This window comes from Marmota flaviventris, chromosome 2 (genome assembly GCF_047511675.1).
Source record: "Marmota flaviventris isolate mMarFla1 chromosome 2, mMarFla1.hap1, whole genome shotgun sequence".
Taxonomy (NCBI): Eukaryota; Metazoa; Chordata; class Mammalia; order Rodentia; family Sciuridae; genus Marmota; species Marmota flaviventris.
Window position 1 is genome coordinate 30046865 of NC_092499.1, and position 26348 is coordinate 30073212.

General features: G+C 39.2%; 1 protein-coding gene across 1 annotated transcript in view; it reads left to right on the top strand.

Moving 5' to 3' along the window:
* The window catches only part of Zfyve1 (zinc finger FYVE-type containing 1), a 60442-nt gene that overhangs the window by 15547 nt on the left and 18547 nt on the right, over nt 1-26348 (top strand). The window contains exons 3-4 of the mRNA XM_027931506.2: nt 9964-10468; nt 16163-16377. Coding sequence (XP_027787307.1) covers nt 9964-10468; nt 16163-16377 — 720 coding nt within the window. The remainder of the gene's footprint in view (nt 1-9963; nt 10469-16162; nt 16378-26348) is intronic.

Genomic DNA, 26348 nt, shown 5'->3' on the forward strand with positions numbered 1-26348 from the left:
CAGGTCTCAGTAGTTCATTACTTTTTATTGCTGAGTACTATTCCATTATGTGGGGATACCATTATTTGTTTATTCACTTGATGGGTATTTTGTGTACCATATCTTTTATTTATTTATTTATTTATTATTTATTTTTTTAAAATATTTTAATTATCGGCGGACACAACATCTTTGTTTGTATGTGGTGCTGAGGATCGAACCTGGGCCGCACGCATGCCAGGCAAGCGCACTACTGCTTGAGCCACATCCCCAGCCCTGTACCATATCTTTTAATTGAATACTGTCTCTCTTCTTCCCATTAGAGTGTGATTTCAATGAGGACAGTGTTTTTGAGTTTTGCTTTTTAGTTCAATTATAAATTGCACAATTCACAATAGCCTTTTTTTGTTTTTGTTTTTTCCATGCTAGGGATAGATCTTAGGACCTCATGCATGCTAGGCAAGTGCTATATTATTGAGCTATTCCCACAGCCTTATTAGCTATTTTAAAGTGTACAATTAAGTGTATTTAGTATGTTCACACACAACATTGTACAACTATTCCCTATCTAGTTTTTTTCAATATTTTTTATTTTACTTTATTTTTTCCATATTTTTTGGTGCATTGTAATTATTCATAATGGTAGGGTTTGTTGTTACATATTTGTCATGCAGATTCCTGATTCTCTAGTTCTAAGACATTTTTATTACCCAAAAACAGTCTTTCCCATGAACAATTTTTTCCCCCCCAAATACACTTTATTATTTTCCAGTTGTAAAAAAAAGCATGGACCTAGCATGTGAAAATACTGAAATTACAAATTACAGAAAAGTACCAAATTTTATCATTAGAAAACTTAGTATTTTAATACTTTTAAATGTTGCATTTACTTTTTTAAGGGCTGGAGATATTGCTCAATTGGTTGAGTACTTGCCTTGCATGTGAAGGCCCTGGGTTCAATCCACAGCACCCAAACAAATTAAAAAACCCCAGCTTTATTGAGATATGAGTCATGTATTGTATAATTCACCCTTTTAAAGTACACCGTTCAGCGTCAGCATTTATATTAGTGTTTGTCACATAGTAGGTGTTCAAATATTATTTGTGGAATGAATGATATGAATGTCTTGTCCATTTATGGTGATCTAACAGAATACCTGAAGCTGATCAAGGCACTGGCAGTTTTGGTGTCTGATGAGGGCATTTTTCTGCTTCCAAGATGGTGCCCTTTGAATGCTTCTTCCTCTACAGGAGACAGATGCTGTATCCTCACATGGTAGAAGGGTTGGAAGGAAGCATCCCGTTCCTTTAAGCCCTGTTGTCCCATCCATGAGAGTTCTTTGCCCCTGGAAGGCCTCACCTCTTACTACTATCACATTGGTGATGAAGTTACTTTGTGAATTTAGAGGGGACACATTCCTCAAACCTCAAACCACAGCATGAACTAAATCAATTAATTCAACAAACGTTCAACAAGTGGCAACTATATGCCGACAACTAAAGGAGATAATAAGGGGGCACTGAGGCAAAAAGAGCTTACCCTTGGGAGAGAGGGTAGGATAATAGAAGACTAACCTATAAAAATAGGGTGAGTAATGGCCAGGTGGTACTGAGAGGATGCTATGAGAATTCAGAGGATGATATTGCTGGGAGAGTTACTATTACTACTGACTTTAAAGTCTATGTTTTATTTCCACTTCACCAGGGCTCCACTGTCACATCCATGTAGAATAGAAATCGGCCCCTTTCACTCTCCTCTCCAGACATGAAAGATCTCTTTATAAAGCTGTGTCATAGCTGGGTGTGGTGGCGTATACCTGTAATACCAGGAACTCAGCAGCCTGAGGCAGGAGGATCACAAGTTCAGGGCTGGCCTTGGCAATTTAGACCCTGTCCTTTCCCTGCCAAAGGGGAATCAACAAACAAAAGCGGTGTCATTTATTAAGATCTTCATCTTAAACTGAGAATATAATTTTAGTGAGTCTTTGGTGTAGTAATTCTTGGAATCATGTGACCTTTTTTTGAAGAAGACTTACAATATTTTCTTATGCATAATGTATATATTATGCAATGTTATAACTTTTTTTTTTTAAAATTGAAAAGATGCATCCTTTTGTGGGAGGAATAGGTAGAGTGATTGAGTATTCCCAATTATCTGTTTTCTTTCTTTCTTTTTTTTTTTTTTTGTCCTGGAAATTGAACCTAGCTGTACTTTACCGCTGAGCTATATCCTATACCTCTAGTTGCATTTTTATTTTTGAAAAAATATTTTAGATGGACACAATATATTTATTTTTATGTGATACTGAGAATCGAACCCAGTGCCTCACACACGCTAGGCAAGCACTCTACCACTTAGCCACAATCCCAGCCCCTCTGTTGAGACAAGGTCTTGCTAAGTTGCTGAGGGGCTTATTAAGTGGCTGAGGCTGGCCTTGAACTTGCCATCCTCCTGCCTTAGTCTCCTGTATTGCTGGAATTGCATTTGTGTGCCACTATACCTGCCTATCGCTATTTCTTTAATGAGGCATTTGTTGGAAACCTTCCCTAAGGAGGGTTTTTGCTTGGGATAATGGAAAGAAATTCTGTGGTAGTAATGACTCAGCAGTAATCCAGGGCAACTATAACTACAATGTCAGTCAACACTTCTAGCATTTCCTAAACATCTCCACTGTGCATGATCATATTTAATTCTTATAGCTATCTGGTGAATTAGGTTATGTTATCATGTAATAGGTAAGAAAACCTGAGTCCCTGAGAAGATGAATAACTTTTTCCAGGTTATTCTAAAGTCATGAGTGGTTGAATCCTTAATAGTAATGCTTAGCATACTGTCCTTCTCTTAGAATATAGCATCTAGATTCTGTACTGTATTTATTCATCTAACAAATGTGCATTGATTTCCTGTTATGTGTCAGGCACTGTGCAAAGGATATAGTGGTGAATAGCACAGACCAGACCATTGCTGGCATGGCATACATACATTCTAGTTGGGAAGTTCAGAGCTGGGAAGAATGGGAAATGTTAACAGATATGGTGGGTGGGAAGGGAGGTTTTGAGCAAGAGAACTGAATCAGTTTCCCATGATGTGATTAAGCCTAGTTCTCTGTTGTTTGTCTAGCCTATTGCTTTTATTGCTAAGTCCCTAAGCCTTTATCAGAGCTTTCATCTGTTTTCATTTTGGGAAAATATGGGTATGCCATGCTGTGTAATAAGGGCCACATCTCCCATCTGGAAGCTCTTCCTCTTCCCAGCAGTTTTTTTGAGAGTGATGTTTGTCTTGAGAATGACTCAGTGGGTCCTGTCCTTGGAATTGGAATGCTTTATTCAGATGTAAATGGAGGTGAACTGAGTAAGTTGGGTGTGGTCAAAGAAGCTGATCTTGGAGTTAAAAATGACCCCTGAAGAGCTGGGGTTGTGGCGCTTGCCTCACATGCATGAGGCACTGGGTTCCATCCTCAGCACCGGATACATACATACATACATAAAATAAAGATATTGTGCCCATCCACAACTAAAATATTTTTAAAAAGTGACCCCTTTAAAAAATTTGTGAATCATCTACATAGGAACATTCTCTCCAGCTTGGTTGGGTGCAGAGGAGCTGCAGGCAGTGTCTGAAGCAAGGGTGGGAGGCACCACCAAAGTTACAAGACATGAGAGGGGAATTCCTGACCTCTCAAGTAATAGAACACTTTAGGGACACTAGAGTGGAAGAAAGTGATCTTTGCCCTTAGCAAATGTGCTCAATGTGTTTGTGAGACCAACCTCGTGACTTCCGTCATCTTAAGAAAACATTTGATTGAGAAATGATTGTGTTTTTTACATGAAACTCTATTAATACATACATGGATAAACACAAAGTATATAAACACAAAAATATCCTTTTAGGATATTTCTGAACTTGCTGTGTTGGGGAAACAAATTTAATAGAACTTTCTGGCAATATTGGAATGGGATCTCCCTATCATTTGGACTTTAAAAATATACTGGCTACTGATCTGTTTGACACATTTTAGTAAAATCCTGTTTGAAAATTAGGCCATGGACATAAATCATTGCTTGATGTTCTTTTAAATATAATGAAGGTGGCCTTGACTTTCTCAAGGAAGAGTCCCTTACCTTATTATCCTCCCCTAGAAGAAATAAAAATATCAACCAAATTCTGTCCCTGTGCTGATCTAACATGAGGTCAGTGCTGGGCATGAGATGAAGCTTATTACATAATTGTGTCTATAAGGAGGAATCAGTATCTACTTGCATTTTAGGGTATTGATCCCAGTTCTGATGAGAGTGGGAATGTTCTGTTTTTCTAGTTCTTTCTTCTTATGAACTCATCCAAAAACAAACCAAAAAGCAAAATAAACCTGAAACCAACAAATAAAAGATATTAATAGGAACTTAATTTGGAGAATAACTGTGAACTTTAGTTTTGGAACCTCAGTGGAAAGGTATAAAATAATAACATGTTGTGTAGGATGAAGTATTTTATAAGCACTCTATTGTGATGGGAGGGAATAACCATACTGCCCATAGTTCTTTGCATATCTTGGGGAAGGAGCTGACTGTTGCCTTCTATATCACAGGGAATACCTTTATAAAACTTTAGAGGAATGTGGGATTGTGGTTGGTACAGATTAGATCCTTTTTTTTTTTTTTTTTTTTTTTTGCCAGAGAGTCCAGAACTGCAAGAACCTTGATGCTGAGCTACTTAGGAGTGTTTTCTTTGAGATTTAATTTCTAAAGTCTGTAGTGGTCTGCTGAACAAAGCTCTTTAGTTCCTTTTGCATCACTCCTTTTCCCTTTCCAGGACTATGGGGAACAGAATCCCTGGGTGATGGTTCTTCCTGGAATGATTGTGAAGGCTGAGTTGGAGTTGTTAGGCTGTCATCATTCCTGTAGCCTGGTTGGGTCAGAGGTTGACTGCTGAACAGGGAGGGAGGTGTGAGCTTTTGGGTTTCTTACAGATTAATATGATATTAGATGGTCACATACTGAAAAGCAAGCTATAAGGACAGTATTAGTAGTAACAAGTTATTTTGATAGGGGAAGAGGAATCTGAAGTGAGCAGTGATCTTTCATTTTTATGTATAGAATCTCTTTAGGTCTCACCACATTGGAATAGTCCCTGAATAAGTAATTCTGAGCTGCAAGCAGGTGCAAGTCCAGCAGCTAGTGCTATGCACCTGGGTGTTTTCCCAGGGGGCTGTTCTTTTAAGTTATACTTGCTCACATTTATGCTGACTGTGTGCCAGGAACTATGTTATACTCTAAGTATACTGCATTTCTTTTATCTCTAGGAGTCATCAATCTTTGGCATTTTCTAATGCCACATGCTGGTAAAGCTAGGAGTGGGATTCAGGTGTTTCTGACTAGCCTAAGATCTAGAGAGTCTAGCAGCAAGCTCTGAAAGAAAGAAAGGCAGAAGTTGGGGAAGGGTGGCTTTGGTGTCCTTCCTGCTTTTGCTCTCTGTCAGGACCCAGACTATTTCAGATGTGTAGGATTGGGTGGGGTGGCCCTTTGGCAGGGCTCGGGGTCAGGGAGCTTGTTTCTCTCCATGAGTAGAGCTGAGTGGGATCATTGATTGCAAACAGGCAGAACAAGTAGAGCAGGAGCCTCCAGGCCCTCATCAAAGGGAATCTTATCTTTTCTTTACCTTTGCCTCCCCTGATAGAAAACCAGTCTTGGTATCACCTAAGCAGAAGACTGTTCTCTCCTTTCTGGCTTAGAGGAAAATAACCATAAGTTAGGGCTGAATATATTCATATAACAAGGAACAAAATAACATGAAAGGGAGAAGGAAAAATTAAGTCTGTTTTTTTTTTTTTAAATATTTATTTTTTAGTTCTCGGTGGACACAACATCATTGTACGTGGTGCTGAGGATCGAACCCGGGCCGCACGCATGCCAGGCGAGCGTGCTACCGCTTGAGCCACATCCCCAGCCCAAGTCTGGTTTTTGTTCACCAGTTATTTTCTTACTCAGTATTTATTAATTGGCAATTATACTATCAAATCATGGCAAAAATGGCTATATCCTTATTTTACACAATAAAATAATGCCGTCAGTACATGTTAAATAATTGTCCATAACTTTTCAGAAGAAAAAACAGCCTGTGGCCTTGAGCTCTTTTTCCAAGTTTTGTCTCTGAACCCGGATGCATGAATATATGTGCTTAACAATACCTCTGGGGGGCTGGGGATGTGGCTCAAGCCGTAGCGCGCTCGCCTGGCATGCGTGCGGCCCGGGTTCGATCCTCAGCACCACATACAAAAGATGTTGTGTCCACCGAAAACTAAAAACAAATAAATATCAAAAAATTCTAAAAAAAAAAAACAAAAACAATACCTCTGGGCACCAAATGCCAAAAAAGTCCCCAAATGCTAACAGGGAGTATTAGTTTCATACCAAATGATATCTTTATTTGTATACATTGCATACATCATTTGGAGGGTGCTTAATGTAATCCCAAGACATTTAATTTTGTACCTAATGGTGCCTACATGCCCCTTATCATGTGCCTGCTCTTAGATATTCTGGGTAGTAGTTTTGTGGGTTAATAGATTCATGACAATAGATTATCATGGGAGAGAATTCCCAGACTTAGGCTTCCCTCCCTGCAGACTGTTTGAGAATTTGATGACTCTCCCAGCAACTACCTTGACCTCACCTGACTCCACCAGTAGGTAGAGGCTTATGGAGCTTTTATCATCTTGGAACCAGGTTAGAACAGGTCCAAAATGGGCTGTTCTGTGTGATTTTTTTTTGTTTGTTTGTTTCTCAGAATTATCTGCTAGATCACTTAGCACACATTGCCAAGTTTTATCAAGTGCTGCTCTGTTCAGCTCAGTGGAAGATGTGCATTGGGGAAAGTGATTACATTTCCTAGCCAGGTACCTGGCATTCAGGCATCCATTCGCTCAGTACCTAGATATTTAGCTCCTTTGTGCCTGACTATGTCCTCTAAGTGCTGTGTGTGAAGATAAGATAGACATGGTCCTGTGCTTATGGATCTAATGAAGGATTCTGTCTTGCAGTGAGCATCCTATAATTATTGGTATCATCATTAACATTAAAGCTCTTAACAGTGTAACAGTAGTGGTGTCATTTAATAGAATAATGAGATTGCACCTTGAAGTTATAGGAACAAGAACTCAAATTTTCAAGCTCAGTGGTTTGTCTGTATTTCTTTCTTTCTTTCTTTTTTTTTTTTTTTTGTGGGGGGTGGGGGGTGGGGGGTGGCACCGGGGATTGAACTCAGAGGCACTTGGCCACATCTCCAGCCCTGTTTTGTATTTTATTAGAGACAGGATCTCACTGAGTTGTTTAGCACCTCGCTAAATTGCTGAGTCTGGCTTTGAACTTGTGATCCTCCTGCTTCTACCTCTGGAGCCACTGGGATTACAGGTGTGCGCCACCATACCTGGCTTGTCTGTATTTCTCTATATCAAACCAACAGACTCTTGAGAATCAGAAAGGTGTTTTATTCTCTGATGGCTGGAAGATATTGGTGCAAAGGTTCATCACTTATGTGGCTGGAATAGACATAACTTTTTTTTTTTTAATAATAATATAACAAAACCTAGAGAGGCTTTACCATTGAGCTATATATCCCCAGCCCTTTTTTATTTTGAGACAGGGTCTTGCTAATTTTGTTGAGGCTGGCCTTGAACTTGAGATCCTCTTGCCTCAGCCTTCCAATCTGCTGGGATTAAAAGTGTGCACCACTGTGCCCAGCAGCCATAACCTTTTTGGGTTAGGAGCTTTGATTTGGGATTCTGTAGTCCAAGGAGGATCCCAGAGCATCTTTTTGGATCCCTAGTTTGGATCTTACTCGCCCTAGATTTCTTTATATTTTTCTTTTCTTTTCCCTGATACTAGGGTTTGAACCTCAATGCTTTACCACTGAGCTACATCCCCAGTTCTTTTTATTTTTTGAGACAGAGACTTGATAAATTGATGAGGCTGGCCTTGAATTCACAGTCCTCTTGCTTCAGCTTCTCAGGTTGCTGGGATTACAGGCGAGTGCCACTGTGCCTGGCTGGTCTCTTCATTTCTGGCTTAATTTTTTTTTTATAAAGACTGCAATATTTTTCATACTGTTAGCAGGGAATTTTGGTTGTATGAAGTTTAGACAGTAAGTTCATTAAAAAAAAAAACTATTGAGATATAATTCACATAACATAAAATTCACTTTAAAAGTGTACAATTCAGTGTTTTTAGAATACTTATAAAGTTGTCCAACCCTCACCACCATGTAATTCCAGAACATTTTCATCACCCCAAGTAGAAACCTTGTACAATTATGAGCCCTTTTCTATTCTCTCCTCCCCATAGCCTCTGGTAACCACTAATCTACTTTCTGCTTCATAAATGTGCTTATTCTGGACTTTTAATATAAATGGAGTCATAAAATATGTGGCCTTTTGTATTTGGTTTCTTTTACTTAATTGTGTTTTCAAGATTCATCCATGTCATAGCACATATCAGTATGTCATTCCTTTTTTTCCCAGAGTGCCAAGCAAATGTTATTTAATAGTTACTTTCATTTCACAAAATTTTTTGACATTTCTACCTAAATGTTACTAGGTAACAATGAAGTGTTTACTTTCAAATTTTTATTATTTGCATTTTCACTTTTATACCTAATAACTGCGGAGTAGGGAAGTGCAAAACTGTCAGTTGTTCATTTCAGAAGCATATTTAGGGGGTTGACTTATTCATAAAAAAATACTTAGAAATAATGCAAAATATTACAAAGTCTGTAATTGTAACTGTGAAAAGCATTTAACATCTTTAGAGTACAAAAAATACTATATTGCACATACTTTTCTCATTCTCCTACTCTAAGGTTAGTAAGTGAAATTTAAATAAAAGATACCACAAATTTAAGGAAAAATCTGCCACTATTATTTTCCCCACTGAAAAACTAGATGATTTAGGATATTTTTTCCAACAGAGTCTTTCAGATGTACAGTTCTTTCTAAATGCCTTCTAAATTCTGTTTTCTGACCAATCAGAGCAAGATAGTAGGTAAGGAGTAGAGTTTTTAAAAAAACCCTCAAACTAATACTGGGTCAGTAGACATTACTTCAGGACAATGCCACATTATTTTCCAAAAGTAGGAACGTGTAGTTTCACTATAGCGTTTTAAGCCTCCTCTGAAGCTTAATGAGCAAAGATTTAGGAAGACTATAGGGGAGGAACTGGCCCAGTCACAACAGAAAATAAGGCAAAAATAAGATTTTCTGGCCAATCAGGTCAAAGTAAGGACACACTTAAGACCTGTCCTAAAGGTGAGAATAACAGATATGTAATGAAGTAATAAGTGGAAGTGGGTTCCTTCCTTTTTTTTTTTTTTTTTTTGCTACTGGGTATTGAACTTGGGGCACTCAATCCCTGAGCCACATCCTCAGCCCTGTTTTGTATTTTATTTAGAGACAGGGCCTCACTGAGTTGCTTAGGGCCTTGCTAAGTTGCTGAGGCTGATTTGAACTTGTGATCCTCCTGTGTCAGCCTCCTGAGCCCCTGGGATTATAGACAAGTTCCACCGCTCCTGGCTTTTATATATATATTTTTTAAATATTTATTTTTTTAGATGTAGTTGGACACAATATCTTTATTTTTTTTATATCGTACTGAGGATCGAACCTAGGGTCCCCCTCACATGCTAAGCGAGTGCTCTACCACTAAACCACACCCCCAGCCCCCCCCCTTATATTTTAAGAGTTTTAAACTTGTGACTTTTCATTCAGCACTAAGTTATCATAATGACTGAGGCTTTAGAAGCCTTTGTGAACCATTTGCCAAGGGTGAGAGGTGGTGGAGCTCTTAGCTTAAGACTTCCTTTCCTTCCCACCTTGACAAGGCAGTCAGTGTCCTTGAATCTAGGAAGCATTTGTCTTTATTGTAGGTTTTTCTGTTTTTGCAGTTTTCATTTTCCATATTTCATTTTTTTTCTTTCTTTTTTTTTTTTTTTTGAAGGTAACAAATGAAGAGGACTTTATTAGAAAATTGGACTGTAAACCTGATCAGCATCTGAAGGTGGTTTCCATTTTTGGAAATACTGGTGATGGAAAGTCTCATACCCTCAACCACACATTCTTTTATGGCCGTGAAGTCTTCAAAACCTCCCCTGCCCAGGAGTCTTGCACTGTGGGAGTGTGGGCAGCCTATGACCCAGTTCATAAAGTAGCAGTGATAGACACGGAAGGGCTCTTGGGAGCTACCGTGAATCTAAGCCAGAGAACACGACTGTTACTTAAGGTCCTGGCCATTTCGGACCTTGTCATCTATCGAACTCATGCAGACCGGTTGCATAATGACCTCTTCAAATTCCTTGGGGATGCCTCAGAAGCTTATCTGAAACACTTCACCAAGGAGCTCAAGGCTACCACTGCCCGCTGTGGCCTGGATGTCCCGTTATCCACCCTGGGCCCAGCAGTTATTATTTTCCATGAGACTGTGCACACTCAGCTACTGGGCTCTGGTGAGTAGATGGGTTGCTGACCTTTCCTGGGTGCAAGGAAGTGGCCATTGGGCTACTCTAGTAACTTGGTGGTATATTGTTTGGAAAATTTTCTGCCCAGGCAAGATGTAAGGAAGTGTTCCAAGAAGCATGGAGTAGTCAGCTATGTCAAGGATTGAGAATTGCCAATTGGCTTTGGCAATAGAGATGTTTGGTGATCTGGTTAAGACCTGTCTCCCTGGTATGGTGGGGATGAAAGCATGAGCAGAGTGGGAACAAGAAGGAATAAGAATAAGAATTAAGGTTGTAAGTAAATTGAACTCTTGTGAAGAATTCTCTAAAGGGAAGCAGAACACGGAAGTGGAAGCTGATGTACAGTTTCCCTTTTTAAAATTTAAGATTGGAGAATTTACAGATATTGGGGTACTGATGAGAGTGGTTTATTAGAGAGGGAACAAGACAGGTGCAGAAAAAAAACAGGAACAATAATTGGAGGGATGCACAGGTAGAAGAATTGGCCCTAAGAGCATGGACAGTTCATCCATCAACAGGAGAAAGTGGAGTGTATGGATGTCTTTACAGGTAAGCAGCAGATGGTGTATGTGTAAAAGTTCTTTTGAGCCAGGCCCGGTGGCATACACCTGTAATCCCAGTGGCTCAGGAGGCTAAGACAAGAGGCTCATGAGTTCAAAGCCAGCCTCAGCAACTTAGTGAGGCCCTAAGCAATTCAGTGAGACTCTGTCTCTACATAAAATACAAAAAATAAAATATAAAAGAGGGACGCTGGGGATGTGGCTCAGTGGTTAAGCACCTGAGTTCAATATCTGGTCCCAAAAAGAAAAAAAAAAAAGTTTTTGTGTTTCTATTAGAGAAATCCCGAGTAACATCATCACCCAAGTGAGAGATCATCACCCAAGTGAGAGGTGAGGGAGCAGGTGCAACACAGTGATGGGATGCCCGAAGGATGGCAGCGTGGTTCGTTAAACAATTACATCATTCACCTACTCATTCAGTCAGCAGAATGGATTGAGTGTGCGTGTCATTTGCTGAGCACTAGGGCACTGGCTAAAAACAAAAAAAAAAAGTTCCCACACTTGAATAACTTACAGTCTAATTGGAGAGACCACCTGGTTTTCTGTCCATAACAGTTGTAGGCACTGGAACTGGGAGTGCAGAGGAGAGTTGTTAGACCTCATAATGGGATGTCAGAAGAGGTGTTGATCGCACTCTGAGTCTTGGCTAGGTAGAGGAGGGGAGGAGGGCTATTCTAAGAAGAGCAGGTGGTTTCAAGGAGCAAGTTGTATTCAGGGAACTGGAGGAGGCTCTCAATAGCTTCCAAAACTCCATTTCTGTCTCCTTTGATGCATACTCTACCCAGCATCCCTAGTGATCACATCCCTAGTGATCTCTTTTTATTTATTTATCTAATTATCTATCTATATATCTATTTATTTATTTTTAAATTTGTTTTAATTAGTTACACATGACAGTACAATGATCTTGACATCCTAGTGATCTCTTTTAAAAACAATGTATAATTAAGATATGTAATCTTCTTGCTTGCAACTTGTCATTGACTTTTAGTTTCACTGAAACATATTCTAAAATCCTAAACATGGTGTCCTACCTGTGTCGCTGACATCCTTCTGTAGTTACCTCTTCACTCTTCCACTTTGAGTGAGTGTACCCATGTCTGCTTGTGCCCATGAATGTGTGCCAGTGCACATAATAGACACATTCCTCCACTAGCCACATCCTCGCCTGCTCCACATCTGCCCTCCACCAGTACTGGGGATGGAACTTAGGGGTTCTTTACCACTGAACTATGTCCACATCCCTTTTTTGTGTTTTGAGACAGGGTATTGCTAAGCTGCTCAGGCTGGCCTTGAACTTGTAGTCCTCCTGCTTTAGCCTCCAGAGCTGCTGGCATTATAGACGTGTAATACTGTGCCCAGCCTACACTGCCTTTTCTGTGTTCACACCTTTGCATATACTACTCTGTCTACCTGGACCACTCTGCCCCAACTAGCCATTTGTCTCTCAGTTTCAACTCAATTTCTCTGTGGAGCCTTTCCTGACTACCCCTGTAATGTGGTCCCTCCTATTCCTCAGTTCTTTTACTCTTATCCCAGGGCATCTGTTATATCTGAAATCATTGTGTGTTTTCATTTGTCATTGGTTTTTTCCCATTATTAGAATGGAATCAGCATGAGGGCAAGGACATTGTCTGCTTTATTCACTGCTTGGTCTAAAGATCCTGGCTGAGTGTTTGACACACAGACATGTGCTGAATGAACAGAACTTTTGTGTGTTTGAAACATATCTTATGTAAAGGAGGGGATGGTGGAGCTACTTGGGGATTAGACCATGGGTAGCCATGGACTGAGTTCTCAAGTAAGACAGGAGCCCCTAGAGTTATATGATCAGATCTTATTTTCAAAAGCTCCCTTGGCATCCTACTGGAGGGTGAATTAGAGGGGCTTGTCTGGAGGTGTGCAGGCCAGTTAGGAGGTTTTCCTAGTACTTGGGTGAGAAGAGGTAGGGACTGGGACAGGGCAGTGGCAGCAGGAGGATAGTAGACAGACTAGGGTTTAAAGAAGATTGATCTGATAAACCAAGTACTGGTTGATTGTGGTGGTCTCAGTGACTCAGGACTTGTTGGAAGATGAGAACTGAAATATGTTCTACAAGTGGAAGAAGAGAGTCATTAGCAAGTACTATAAGGTAAGGAGAGGAGGTAAGATTGATGGCTTAAGATGCCTTCTGTGACTGATACTCTGTGCCATGTTGGATCTTTATAACTTTAAGGGGTAGTTTTAATTTCCAGTTCAGGATTTTGAAATAACAAGATTTTCAGAAGCTATTTATTTATTTGCTTTGACCATGTAGTATGCTATATGTTTTTAATATAAATGCTAACTAATTACATCTTGGTTACTGAGCTCAAGTCAGTTGGAACCCCATTTTACAGAACTCAGAGAGCTCTTAAATTATTTAATAAAGGAGGTTCTAGCAAAATGGTATTCAAGTCAAGGTCTTTAACTCATAAGTCCAGATTTATTTCTGGAATACCATTGTAGCTTCTTGAAACCTCAAGATAGAACCAGGGCAGCCAGATTTTATGCCAGTAAGAGGGGTGCCAGAGTTGTGAACAAACTGATGATTGGATTTTCTCTTTCTGAATAGCTGTCTTATAGAATTTCTGGTTTTCTGATTGATCTTATTACTTTTCTAGATGAAGGATTACTAGGTAGGAGGGTATTCGGAAAAGGAATTACAGGTTGAGTATCCCCTTATCCAAAATGCTTGCTGTATGCATATACGTGGCCGTATAACCAATGTGATTCTGCAACCTGTACACTTGGAAAAATGAGAATTCATACCCCATGTGATTTAAATGTATGATATGTCAAGATCATTGTATTGTCATGAGCAACTAATAAAAAAAAATGCTTGTGACCAAAAGTGTTTCAGATTTAGGAATTTGGAATATTTGCATAGAGTTTACTAGTGGAGTATCCCTAATCTAAAAATCTGAAGTTGGAAATGCTCTAACATCTAATGCTGAAAAACTTCAGAATTTGGAGCATGTCAGGTTTCAGATTTTCAGATTTGGGATGTTGAACCTGTACTTGGGTTTTTAAATGTGCAGTAGTGGTTACATGTTCAGGGACAGAGCTGATATTACGCAGAAGTGGTGGCTCCTGGGTGGCTTAAGGAGAAGCCTGTGACTGATGGGCTGTCCCCAGGGCCTTTTCTGCTACTCCCTTCAAAGGTAGCAGCCACTGGAAAAAATTCAAGATGAGGTGAGTGTAGGGAATGACTACAGAATTTTGGTTACTTTTCTTTACTGTCTGTACCTTAAATTTGAGCTAATTAAGTTTTTTTTTTTTTTTGGAGGGGGGTGTTAACCAAGGATTGAACTAGGGGTGCTTAACCACAGAGCTACATCCCTAGCCTTTTAAAATATTTTATTAGAGATGGATCTGGCTGAATTGCTTAGGGCTTTTCCAAGTTGCTGAGATAAAGGTATGCACCACTGTACCTGGTGCTAATTAAGTTTTAATTGGAGTGATTTTGTTGTTTAAAAATATTACTTTAGTCCCACACTGCTTATTGAATTCACTTGAACCACAATCTTTGCCCACAGCTTCATCATATAAGACCAGAATTTTCCAAGTATAGAATTTTATTTTAATTTATTTATTTTTGGGTATTAGGGATTGAATTTAGGGGCCCTCATCCACTGGACCACATCCCCAGCCCTCTTTATTTATTTATTTTTTTGAGACAGGCCTCCCTAAGTTGTTGAGGCTGGCTTTTAAATTGGAATCCTCCTGCTGCATCCTCTTTAGAGCCACTGGGACAGTGGCATGCATCACCATGCCCAGCGCAAATATAGAATTTTGTTTTATTTATTTGAGAAGAAGGAAAAAAAATTGTTCTGTTAGCAGAGGAGAAGCCAGGGGACTCCTGTCCTAAAGGCTGTGATTCTTTCTCCCATTCAGCAGGAACAGGGGGCTTTTAAAGAGGTGATTCAAAGGTTACATTCCCTGTGTTCTTTATTGGAGTTATAATTCACTTGCTAATTTGGGAGATAGTCATTTCTGAGATCTTCTGGTGCCTTCCCCAAGTCTGGATTACTTGTTCCTGTGGCAGGTGTGTACAAGGACAGATAAATCTACCTAAAATGGGGAAGAAAGGTAATCCTGTTTCCCCTGAGATTAGGGAGGGGTAGAGATTAGGGAGGAGCAGGGAGAGAGGAAGAGAAAGAAACCTATCCTTCTCTGCAGTGGCAGAGAAGCAAGGTCTATATTCAAAGCATGAAGTATCAGTACTGGAATTCAGTGTTAATATGCCATCACTTATAACAGATAATATTATCTCAAATTAACTCAAGTTGTTTTATTAGCAGCAGTACCTCTGCAAAACATTAATAGGCAACAGTTATAAAGTTTACAAGGAAAATGCAAAATGACATTTGTGTAATAGCAATGAACCACAAAAAATGATTTTTATAATTTTAAACCTTTCAAAGTATAGAATTTTAAATACTTATTAGTAGATGACTGGTTAAATATCTCCATATGGGAGAGAATTTCATAACAAGGACAGATACAGTATATTATAAAGTAATAACATTCCAAGTATATCTGGTCAGAGGCAAAAAATGTCTCTAACATTGAACTCCAGTTACCTCTGGGGAATAGAGGAGAGCTGAGCCCAAAGATGTTCACTGTTATGCTTTGACATGTAGAATTTTTTATTTACTCAATTTTTAAAAATTTTTACTTAGTTTTGTCTTTTCCCCAGTACTGGGGATTGAACTGAGGAAAGCTCTTTCACTGAGCAACACTCCTAGCCCTTTTTTATTTTTTATCATGCAACAGGGTCTTACTAGGTTGTCCAGGCTGGCCTCCAACTTGATAATCCTCCTTCTTCAGCCTCCTGAATAGCTGGAATTTGGGGCATTTGCCAACATCCCTGGCTAGATTTTTCTTTTTAGAAAGTTGCTAAGGCTGGCTTTGAACTTCTGATGCTCCTGCCTTAGCCTCCAAAGTAGTTGGGATTACAGATTTGCACCACTGTGCCTGGCTATTTCTTAGTTTTATAGTGTGCGTGTGTGGGTGTAGGTGTGTGTGCACCTAAGAACACAGATTCTGAGGATTGAACACAGGGGATTCACTGCTCATATGTTCCCTTCTGCTTGTATAGATCACCTGTCAGAGGTGCCAGAGAAGCTCATCCAGGACCGGTTCCGGAAGCTGGGTCGCTTCCCTGAAGCTTTTAGCTCCATTCACTACAAGGGAACGAGGACTTACAATCCCCCCACAGACTTTTCTGGGCTTCGTCGTGCTTTGGAGCAGCAGCTAGAGAACAACACCACCCGTTCACCCCGACATCCTGGGGTCATCTTCAAAGCCCTGAAGGTCAGTTGGCTCTTGCCCAAGTGCTTCTCATGGGGTTCCAGTGGGCCGCGAGAACACTCAGTCCTCTAGCTCTCTTGGGTCAGGTAACCATAAGGCTGGGTGGAAAGAGAAGTTATAGAAAGTGGATTTATGTGAGTGGAGTTGCACCTGTCTCATGCCTTCATGAGAAATCATGAATCTCCTCCTGCTAGGCATATGGAGGAGTCTTGAGTCATAGTTAAAAAGTTGGTAGAGCCTCATTTTGGGGAAAAACTAAGCTTTTGAAGAAAGGAAAAAAAACATTATTTCTGGGTAGTTTGGTCCAGTCTTTGTGAGTGGATCTTGGGTTGAGGCTCATTTTGTACTGTATGCTTTTCTTTATATTAACTCAGTTTTTTTCTTACCTGTCCTGGTGTTATGCTCGAATTCGGGACCCCCAAAAGACCACCAGAGACCAAGATTGATGTAAGCAGCAAAGAGGTGTTTATTGCGAGCTAGCTCAGGCCTCCGCGCGCGCACGGCAACTGGTAATGCTGAGAGGCCCAGAGCCCAGGGTTTGCAGCAGTTTTATACAGTCTTTGAGGAAGGCAGGGACTTCACATGCATCATAGCATCTCTTAGCAAATCATCACACACCGCAGAAAAATCATAAAATAACTCTAAAACATGATTATCACATTCACTGGCGAGAACAAGTTAGGTAAGGGTGATTGGTTAGTTCAAGAGAGGGATTCATTTGAAATGATTGATTTAGGCCACGTGGGGTGTACATGCTGAATTACATGATTTCCCAACATGTTATCAACCACCATAAACTACTGGGAGGATCATCTGGCATCCAAGGTATTTTCCCTGTCTCATGCTGATTGGTGGTTGCTAGGGGGTTGCTATGGGTCCCCACCTAGCCTGACTGAGTCAGGGACACCTGGCACAGCAGATCTCTCCTGTTATTTGTAGATGAACAACTCAGCAGGGTGGGTATGTGCCTAGGAGGGCTCTGTGGGTCTTTCCAAGGACAAGGGTCACGCCCCCTTCCTTGGACAGGCTTTGCTCTGAGGTAGAGGCTGGTTTTTCACTGGTTTGTTTTCTGTTACAAACCAGTAACAAATCTGTAACAAAATAGCTGAGACTGGCTAACTGATAAAGAACAGAGGTGTACTTTCTCACAGTTCTGAGGCAGGGAAGTTCAAGAGCATTGTACTGGAATCTGGTCAGCATCTGGTGAGGGCCGTCTTGATGCAGTATAGCATGGTAGGGTATCACATGGTGAGACAGCAAGTGTTCCAGAGGAATCATGCTTTTATTACAAAGCCACTCCCTTGATAACACATTAATCCATGAATGAGCTAATCTATTCATTACCCCTCAGGAGATTTCATCTCAGATAAAATTAACATATGAATGTGGGCATTAAGTTTCTAACACAAGAAATTTGGGGACTATATTCAAGCCACAACATCATTTCAATCAATTTAGTCAAGAAAGAAACTTTTGGTTATCATTATAAAAGGAAAACTTGTATTACTGTTAAAAAATTATCAAGACAAAATCAAAACCAGTTGCATGACAACAATAACATTGCTTATTACATATTTAAGTTCAGGGCACTGTGTATGGAGTAATTAATTTAATCCTTACACCAATTCCATGAGTTAAATGCTATTTATCCTCATTTTGAAGACAGGGAAGTGGCACAGAGCAATGAAGTAATTGGTTACATTTACCAAGTGACAGCAGTTTACTTTAAATCCCCTTCTTGTAACCACAAAGGTTATATAGCTTCTCAGCAAATAAAATAACATTATTTCTTAGCAAGTGACCATTGCCCAATGGAAGGATCTGAGACTGGGACCCAGCTTTTCTTTACTTAAATGGGAGATGAGCAGGTAGGGAGACGATGGATAAACTATAATCTATGTGAGACGTTCTCTTTAATAGATTCTGAAAATTGAAAAAGAATTGGAAAGGGATAATTTTTGCTGTGGAATTTGATGTTAAACAATGTATCATCTATCATCATGTCCTATATCACCTAAAATTCATTACATATGAAGTAAAGTTCACATTTCGGTAAACCCATCTCTAAGCATTATGTCTTTTGTCCTTAAAACAGTCTAATTGTTTTTCTTGTGTATCCCAGTGGTAGAATCAATGTTTTATTTTGAGGTAAAATAAAATCCCATTGTAAAGCACCTTGCTTTCTACAGTCTGTAGCACCTCCTGATGGAGGGTGCTTGCTTCTTCATAACACAGAGCCTGCCACCTCCTCCAAGCCTACCTGGATGGGCTTCTGGCCCTTCATCCATGCTAGTTGCTACATAATCCATCAGAGGCTCTCATGGATTAATCTGTTGCCCTTTCTTTTTCAAATAGCATGTTAGACCTCTCAGATACCCTGGTAGGAAATCACTGTATTGAATATTATCACCTTGCTTCTCCAGTGGTGTTGCTATTCCTGTATTGTCACTGTCATCAGTAGGCAAGAAATACCTAAAATAGTGGCAGTGAAAGTATAGAGTAGGTTAGCTGGTAACTCACTTGGGGTATTGCTAAGTAAGCACTTGGACCACACTGAGCTGCACCTTCAGCCAACTTTATGGTTGAGTTGGGAGCATTAGATTATTGAAAATTGTCATGTACAAATTGGTTAGGATGCATATATGGAAATGACACTCTGAAACCCATTAATCTGTTAGGTTAATAATCATAATGTATGTATATACAGAATATGATTATTAACATAACAGATTAATATTTAGAATATCATATGCATAATATGATAGATAAAAATATATGTGTATATAAACACACACACATTTTTTGTGGTACTGGGGTTTGAACAACATGCTAGGCAAGTGCTTTACCACTGAACTACATCCCTTGCTCTTTTATTTATTGATTGATTTTTGTATTTATATATGAGAGTGGAGTGCATTACAATTCATATTACACATATAGAGCACAAATTTTTCATATCTCTGGTTGTATACAAAGTATATTCACACCAATTCGTGTCTTCATACATGTATTTTGGATAATGATGTCCATCACATTCCACAATCATTTCTAACCCCCTGCCCCTCCCTTCCCCTTCCATCCCTCTGCCCTATCTAGAGTTTTTCTATTCCTCCCATGCTCCCCCTCCTTCCCAGACTATGAATCAGCCTCCTTATATAAGAAAACATTCGGCATTTGGATTTTTGGGATTGGCTAACTTCACTTAGCATTATCTTCTCTAACTCCATCCATTTACCTGCAAATGCCATGATTTTATTCTCTTTTATTGCTGAGTAATATTCCATTGTGTATATATGCCACTTTTTTTTATCCATTCATCTACTGAAGGGCATCTTGGTTGGTTCCACAGTTTAGTTATTGTGAATTGTACTGCTATAAACATTGATGTGGCTGTGTCCCTATAGTATGCTGATTTTAAGTCCTTTAGGTAGACTGAGGAGAGGGATAGCTGGCAATGGTGGTTCCCTATTTTCCAGGGAATCTCCATACTGCTTTCCATATTGGCTGCACCAGTTTGCAGTCCCACCAGCAGTATATGAGTGTGCCTTTTCCCCCACATTCTCGCCAGTGCTTTTTGTTGTTTGTCTTCATACTAGCTGCCATTCTGACTGGAGTGAGATGCCCTTGCTCTTTTTAAATTTAATTTTTAGACAAGGTTCCACTAAGTTGCTCAGGCTGGCTTCCATCTTGTGATCCTATTCCCACAGCCACCTGATAGCTGGGATGATGGTCATGTGCTACTGTGCATGACCAGAACACATTTTTTTAAAACTATTTTTTTAGTTGTTGATAGACCTTTATTTTATTCATTTATTTGCTGAGAATCGAACCCAGTGCCTCACACGCCAGGTAAGCGCTCTACCACTGAGCCACAATCCCAGCCCCAGAACATATATATATATATTTTTAAAAATATTTATTTTTTAACTTTAGGTGGACACAGCATCTGTATTTTTTTTTTATTTTTATGTGGTGCTGAGGATTGAACCCAGTGCTTTATGCATCCTAGGTGAGCACTCTACCAGCTCCCAGAACATTTTTTTTTTTTAATTTTTTTAGTTGTGATAGGCCTTTATTTTTATACGTGGTGCTGAGAATCGAACCCAGTGCCTCACACATGCCAGGCAAGTGTGCTACCGCTGAGCCACAGTCTCCCAGCCCCCAGAACATATTTTTTATTTTTATTTTTTAGTTGTAGGTGGACACAATACTTTTATTTATTTGTTTATTTTTATGTGGTGCCAGGGTTCGAACCTGGTGCCTCATGCATGCTAGCCAAGCACTCTACCACTGAGCCACAATCCTGGCCCCCCCAGAACATATTTAAACATGTTAAAATGTTAACAGTGGCTGCCCTTAGGGGAGAAATCAAGGTGGCCTTTGTTTTTACTGTTATCCTCCCTTCTGTCCACATTTTTTATACTTAGCACGTATTAGGTAAGCCAGAAGGATATGAATTTAGACAAATGTAATAGAAAAAATTGACCATTGAAGAAACTGCCATAAAACCAGAATTCTTATTTCTATAATGATGTCCATTACTTTTTTTAAAAATATTTTTTAGTTGGTTATGAACTTTTATTTTATTTATTTTATGTGGTGCTGAGAATTGAACCCAGTGCCTCACATATGCTAGGCAAGTACTTTTCTACTGAGCTAAACCCTAGCCCCCATGACTTTTATTTTTTATTTATTTATTTATTTTTTAATTTATTTTTCAGTATTCGGTGGGCACAACATCTTTATTTTATTTTATGTGTTGCTGAGGATTGAACCCAGGGCCCCGCGCATGCCAGGGGAGCGCGTTACCACTTTAGCCACATCTCCAGCCCCTGCCCCATGACTTTTAAATATGTATGTGTGTGTATATATATATATATATATTTTTTTTTTCTTTTCCGATCATTTATTTATTTATTATTTTGGGGGGGGTACCAGGAATTGAACCCAGGGGCACTTAAGCACTGAGCCACATTCCCAACCCTTTTAAAAAATATTTTACTTAGAGAACTTGCTATCCTGCCTCAGCCTCCTGAGCTGTAGGGATTACAGATGTGCACCACCATGCCTGGCTGGTTGTATATATTATTTTAACAGTGAAAATCTTTTGCATTCCTGTCATTTTCTAAAGTTGGAATATGTATTTTTGGTATCTATTTCTATTTTGTCTGTTTACAGCATTTTCAAGAATTTTACTTCAAGCTAATCTCTGATCTTAAATATATACTTGTTTAATTCACCATTCTTTGTAATGACTTTATCAGCTTGATTCCCTGAGAATACTGCTTCCTTTTTGCAGTTGACTTTGTGCACATTTTGTATACACATGACTACAGGCTCAGGGCAGAGGACAGGAAGGGGCTGGCCTTTAGGGCAGTGCTAGGGATGGAGGTTTTGGAGAGAGGGCAGCAGCAGGGGGAATGTTGACAGGAGGATTAGAACTAGGGATGAAGATGCCAGTTGGTCGGAGTACAGACAAGAAGGGATAAGGAAGGGTTAGGGAAAAGGAGATTGGTTCCTTTAGTATACACTGATTTGCTTGACCTGTTGAACATAAAAGGTTTACAGAGGGGCACAGTGTAAACAATTAGGGTAAACAGTACATTGGAGTTCCTTATACAATCTGGAACTTTTCTACAAGTTTGAAATTGTATCAAATTGAACATGTCTCTTACACTTACACAGATTTGTGGCTTTTGCCTAGTAGTTAAAAGCTTAGGCTCTGGAATTAGATTGACTTGTGTTGGAATCCTAGCTCTACCACTTACCAGTTGCTTGGTCTTGGGAAATTAGTTTATTTTTCAACAAATAAATGAATGCATTCATATGCTAGGTAGAGTTTGAAATGCTGAAAATAACAGTGGGTAAAGAAAAGAAAAAAAAAAATAAAAAAGGCTTTTTGTAACCTTTTCCTTTATCTTAAAAAAAAACCTAACAAGTTGAGGTGGGAATTAAATGAGAACTTGCTTAAGAAACAGATTTTTTTGGCATATAACACATGTTCAGTGGATGTTAGCTATTGTGAATAATATGTATATGAAAATTATATATTTTTAAAAAATATTTATTTTTTAGTTTTAGGTAGATACAATATCTGTATTTTATTTTTATATGGTGCTGAGAATCGAACCCAGTGCCTCATGCGTGCTAGGCAAGTGCTCTACCACTTGAGCCACAACCCCAGCCCTGAAAATTATATTTGAATAACTCATGACATACCATCTTCTAATTAGAATTTGAGATTAAAGTGTACTTATATGTAGTGGCTCAATGGGGGAAGAATTACATTTAAGTAATGAAAACATTCTCAAAAGAGGCTGAGTTCTTGCTGTAATATACCTAGGATTGTAAATCTGATCACTACAAATTAAGAGGTAAGTAGGCCAGTGGCTGGATTCCTTAGTGCTTCTCTAAATGAGCCCAGTTTAATGCTTAAATAAGACTATCAAGGATACTGAGTGCTGAAAGCAATAATTGGTGTTCAGGGATTTTCTCCTCAGAAGTCTTGGGTGTCTTACCCCAGGCCAGTTTGTTAGGGACTTTTGAGAAGGATGTATTCTTAACGAGGTGATATATGATTCATGAAGCTCTCTGTGATAAAAATAAGCTAGGACAGCTGGAATTGTGATCATTCTTAGTAACTCTTGTCCTCATATCTGGACCTGATTTTTCTTGCTCTCTGAGGTAGGGGCTGCGCTGTACTGAGATGTGGGACCTTCTCCTGTCTTTGGGAAGGAGTGATCCATTTAGGTTGTGGTTTGGGTTCTCCCTGGGGAATTGTGCAGTGCTTGTAACTTATCTGCATCCTTGAAAAGATTGTTTTTTCTTTTTGTCTTGTTTCTAACCTCCTTAAAGTTTGGAGTGATTAATCCTCTGATGATCACCAATAGAAAGCTACCTTTAAGGTCTCTTTAGGCAAATTGACCAAATAGTGTTTTATTGCTATTAAAATTGACTCTTGGGCTGGGGATGTGGCTCAAGCAGTAGTGCACTCGCCTGGCATGTGTGCGGCCCGGGTTCAACCCTCAGCACCACATACAAACAAAGATGTTGTGTCCACCGAAAACTAAAAAATAAATATTAAAAAATTCTCTCTCTCTCTCTCTAAAAAAAAAAAAAATTGACTCTTAACTGACGTCTGTGTAGTTCATAGCAGTGTATAATGTAGTGGATGTCTGCTCTTCACTAATTTTTTATTTTGTTTTATGCTGGCGTGTTTATTTTTGGAAGTAGCCATTCATCCTTTTGGAGATAAGAGAGTGAGGGTGGGCATAAATGGAAAATTATCAATGCCAGAGTAACTTACTTGGCTTCCTGTTTCTCTTAATTTTCCTCCCCTTATATTCTTCACTTCTTCCAGATTTCATTAACTCACTGTATAAACACTTCGAGAGGGCTAGGATGTGTTTTAATGTGATTTATACAATTTTTTGGGTTGGGGATATAGGTCAGTGGTAAGGTGCTTGCCTAACACATGTGAGGCCTTGGGTACCCAGCTCCACACAACACACACCACACACAAATACTATATGATTTTTTTGCTACTTATTTTAAAAATCAGAATTTGGTCATGATGTATGGATGTGCAGTTATATGCCATGTTTTTTTAATGGAACGTTGAAATCTAGTATTATTTCTATGTCATTAAATATTCTGTGAAAACATGACATGACTTTTTTTTTTTAATAGATGCACATAATACCTTTATTTATTTTTTTTATGTGGTTCCGAGGGTCAAACCCAGTGCCTCACGTACAATTATGTCCTTTTATTAATAGTGGTTTCTTTTTTTTTTCCAGCTATATTTTCCATGTATAAAAGGTATTTTTCCACATGCTGCTTGTTTCCTTAGGATAATTGACTACTTCTACTATTTCTGACCAGCCTTTATGGAGTGCTTTCTCTATGCAGTGTACTGTAGGCCACTGTACTTCATATATATTATTAATTCCTTTTCTCCTTCTAATATCTGAGATAGGGAAACTGAGGTACAGGTTAATTGGTTTCCATGAGATAACTCGTCAAGTAAGTGGTGAAAAATTTGAACTGGATAATCTGGCTTCCAAGAACTTTAATAATTAAAAAAAAAATTTTTGGTACTGGGGATTGAACCCAGGGGCACTTAACCACTGAGCCACATCCCCAGTCCTTTTTATTTTGAGATGTTGTCTTTCTAAGTTGCTTAGGGCCTTGTCAAGTTGCTGAGGCTGACTTTGAACTTGTGATCATTTTACCTCAGCCTCCTGAGTCACTGGCATTCCAGGTGTGTGCCACCATGCCTGGCCACAAGAACTTTTGAGCCTATGGTGTAATCTTTCTCAGTTGTTAGTCCGCTTCTAAGGCCAGAGGGTGTGTGTGTTTGTGTGTGTGTGTGTGTGTGTGTGTGCGCGCGCGCGCGCGCAGGAACGCACACATGCTGGGAATTGAACCTAATGCATGGCACGTGCCAGGCAAGTTCTCTGCCAGTGAGCTACTTATCCCATCAAAGATGTGACCATTTAAAAAAGTTCTTGAAGTATTGGGGCTGTAGCTCAGTGATAAAGCGCTTGCCTCACATGTGTGAGGCACTGGGTTCCATCCTCAGCACCACATACAAATAAATAAAGATATTATGTGTCTATCTACAACTAAAAAAAAACTTTTTTTAAAGTTCTTGAGCCAGGCATGATAGTGCCTGCCTATAATCCCAGTGGCTCAGGAGGCTGAGGCAGTAGGATTGCAGGTTCGAAGCCAGCCTCAGCAATTTAGTGAGACCCTGTCTCAAAACAAAAAAATAAAAAGGGCTGGGATGTGGCTAAGCACCCTTGGATTCAATTCTTGGTATCAAAAAAGGTTCTTGGTATACATTGCTACTGCTTTTAGTAGGGGCATTCCTGTAAGTTGTATTTTGAGTGTTTGAATACTTTAATTAAAAAAAAAAAGACATTCTGTTAAAAATTATAAAAGCAGCTGGATGCTGAGGCAAGGAGAATTACAAGGTTTTTTTTTTTGTTTGTTTGTTTTAATTGTTGATGGACCTTTATTTTATTTATTTACTTATATGTGTGCTGAGAATCAAACCCAGTGCCTCACACATGCTAGGCAAGTGCTGTACCACTGAGCCACAACCCTAGTCTGAGAATCACAAGTTTTAAGTCCAGCTTGGGCAACTCGGTGAGACCTGTTTTAAAATAAAATAAAAAATGGGCTGAGGGTGTAGCTCAGTGGTAGAGTGTCCTTGGGTTCAATCCTTAGGGGGAAAAATCATAAAAGTAGTGTGTACTTGTGATAAATAATTCAAGTTGCACAGAAAAGTGAGGCATGAGTTAAGTCTTCTTCCCATTCCTTCCCCACCTACCCACCCTCACTCTGTGGAAATAAACATTGCTTTTACTTTTCAGTATATGTTTAGAAGTTTTCAGTGCTACATAGTGCATAAGTATATGTATGTAATGCATAATTTTTTCTTCTTAAATAAATGGGACTATAGAAAAGTTAGATCCTTTTCTTGTTCCAATGTCCTGTTTTCTCTCTGCAGATAACCAGTATTAGTAATTTATTGTATATGCTTCTAGAAAATTTCAGTGTAATGTAAGTGCACAAATAATATAATTTAATTCCTTTGTTAATGCTATCTTTAAACTACTCATACTTAGGTCTAGGAAAAAAACAACTCATTCAACTTCTCTATTACACGCTCACAACAAAGATTATTTCTGATACTAGATGGTGGTTGTTCTCACATACTAAGCAAGCTATCCATTCTGGAGCAGATGCCAGTTGGATTTATTATAATCCAGTTCATTTTGAACACTGTCTACCTGGAAATAGTGTCAAGATCCCATCTGATTTTAGAGCTCAGTCTCTAAGACTGCTCCCCTGACTTTATTTTTTTAAATTTTTTTGGTACCGGGATTTGAACTCACGGGCACTTGACCATGGAGCCACGTCCCCAGCCCTATTTTGTAGTTGCTTAGCACCTCGTTGTTGAGGCT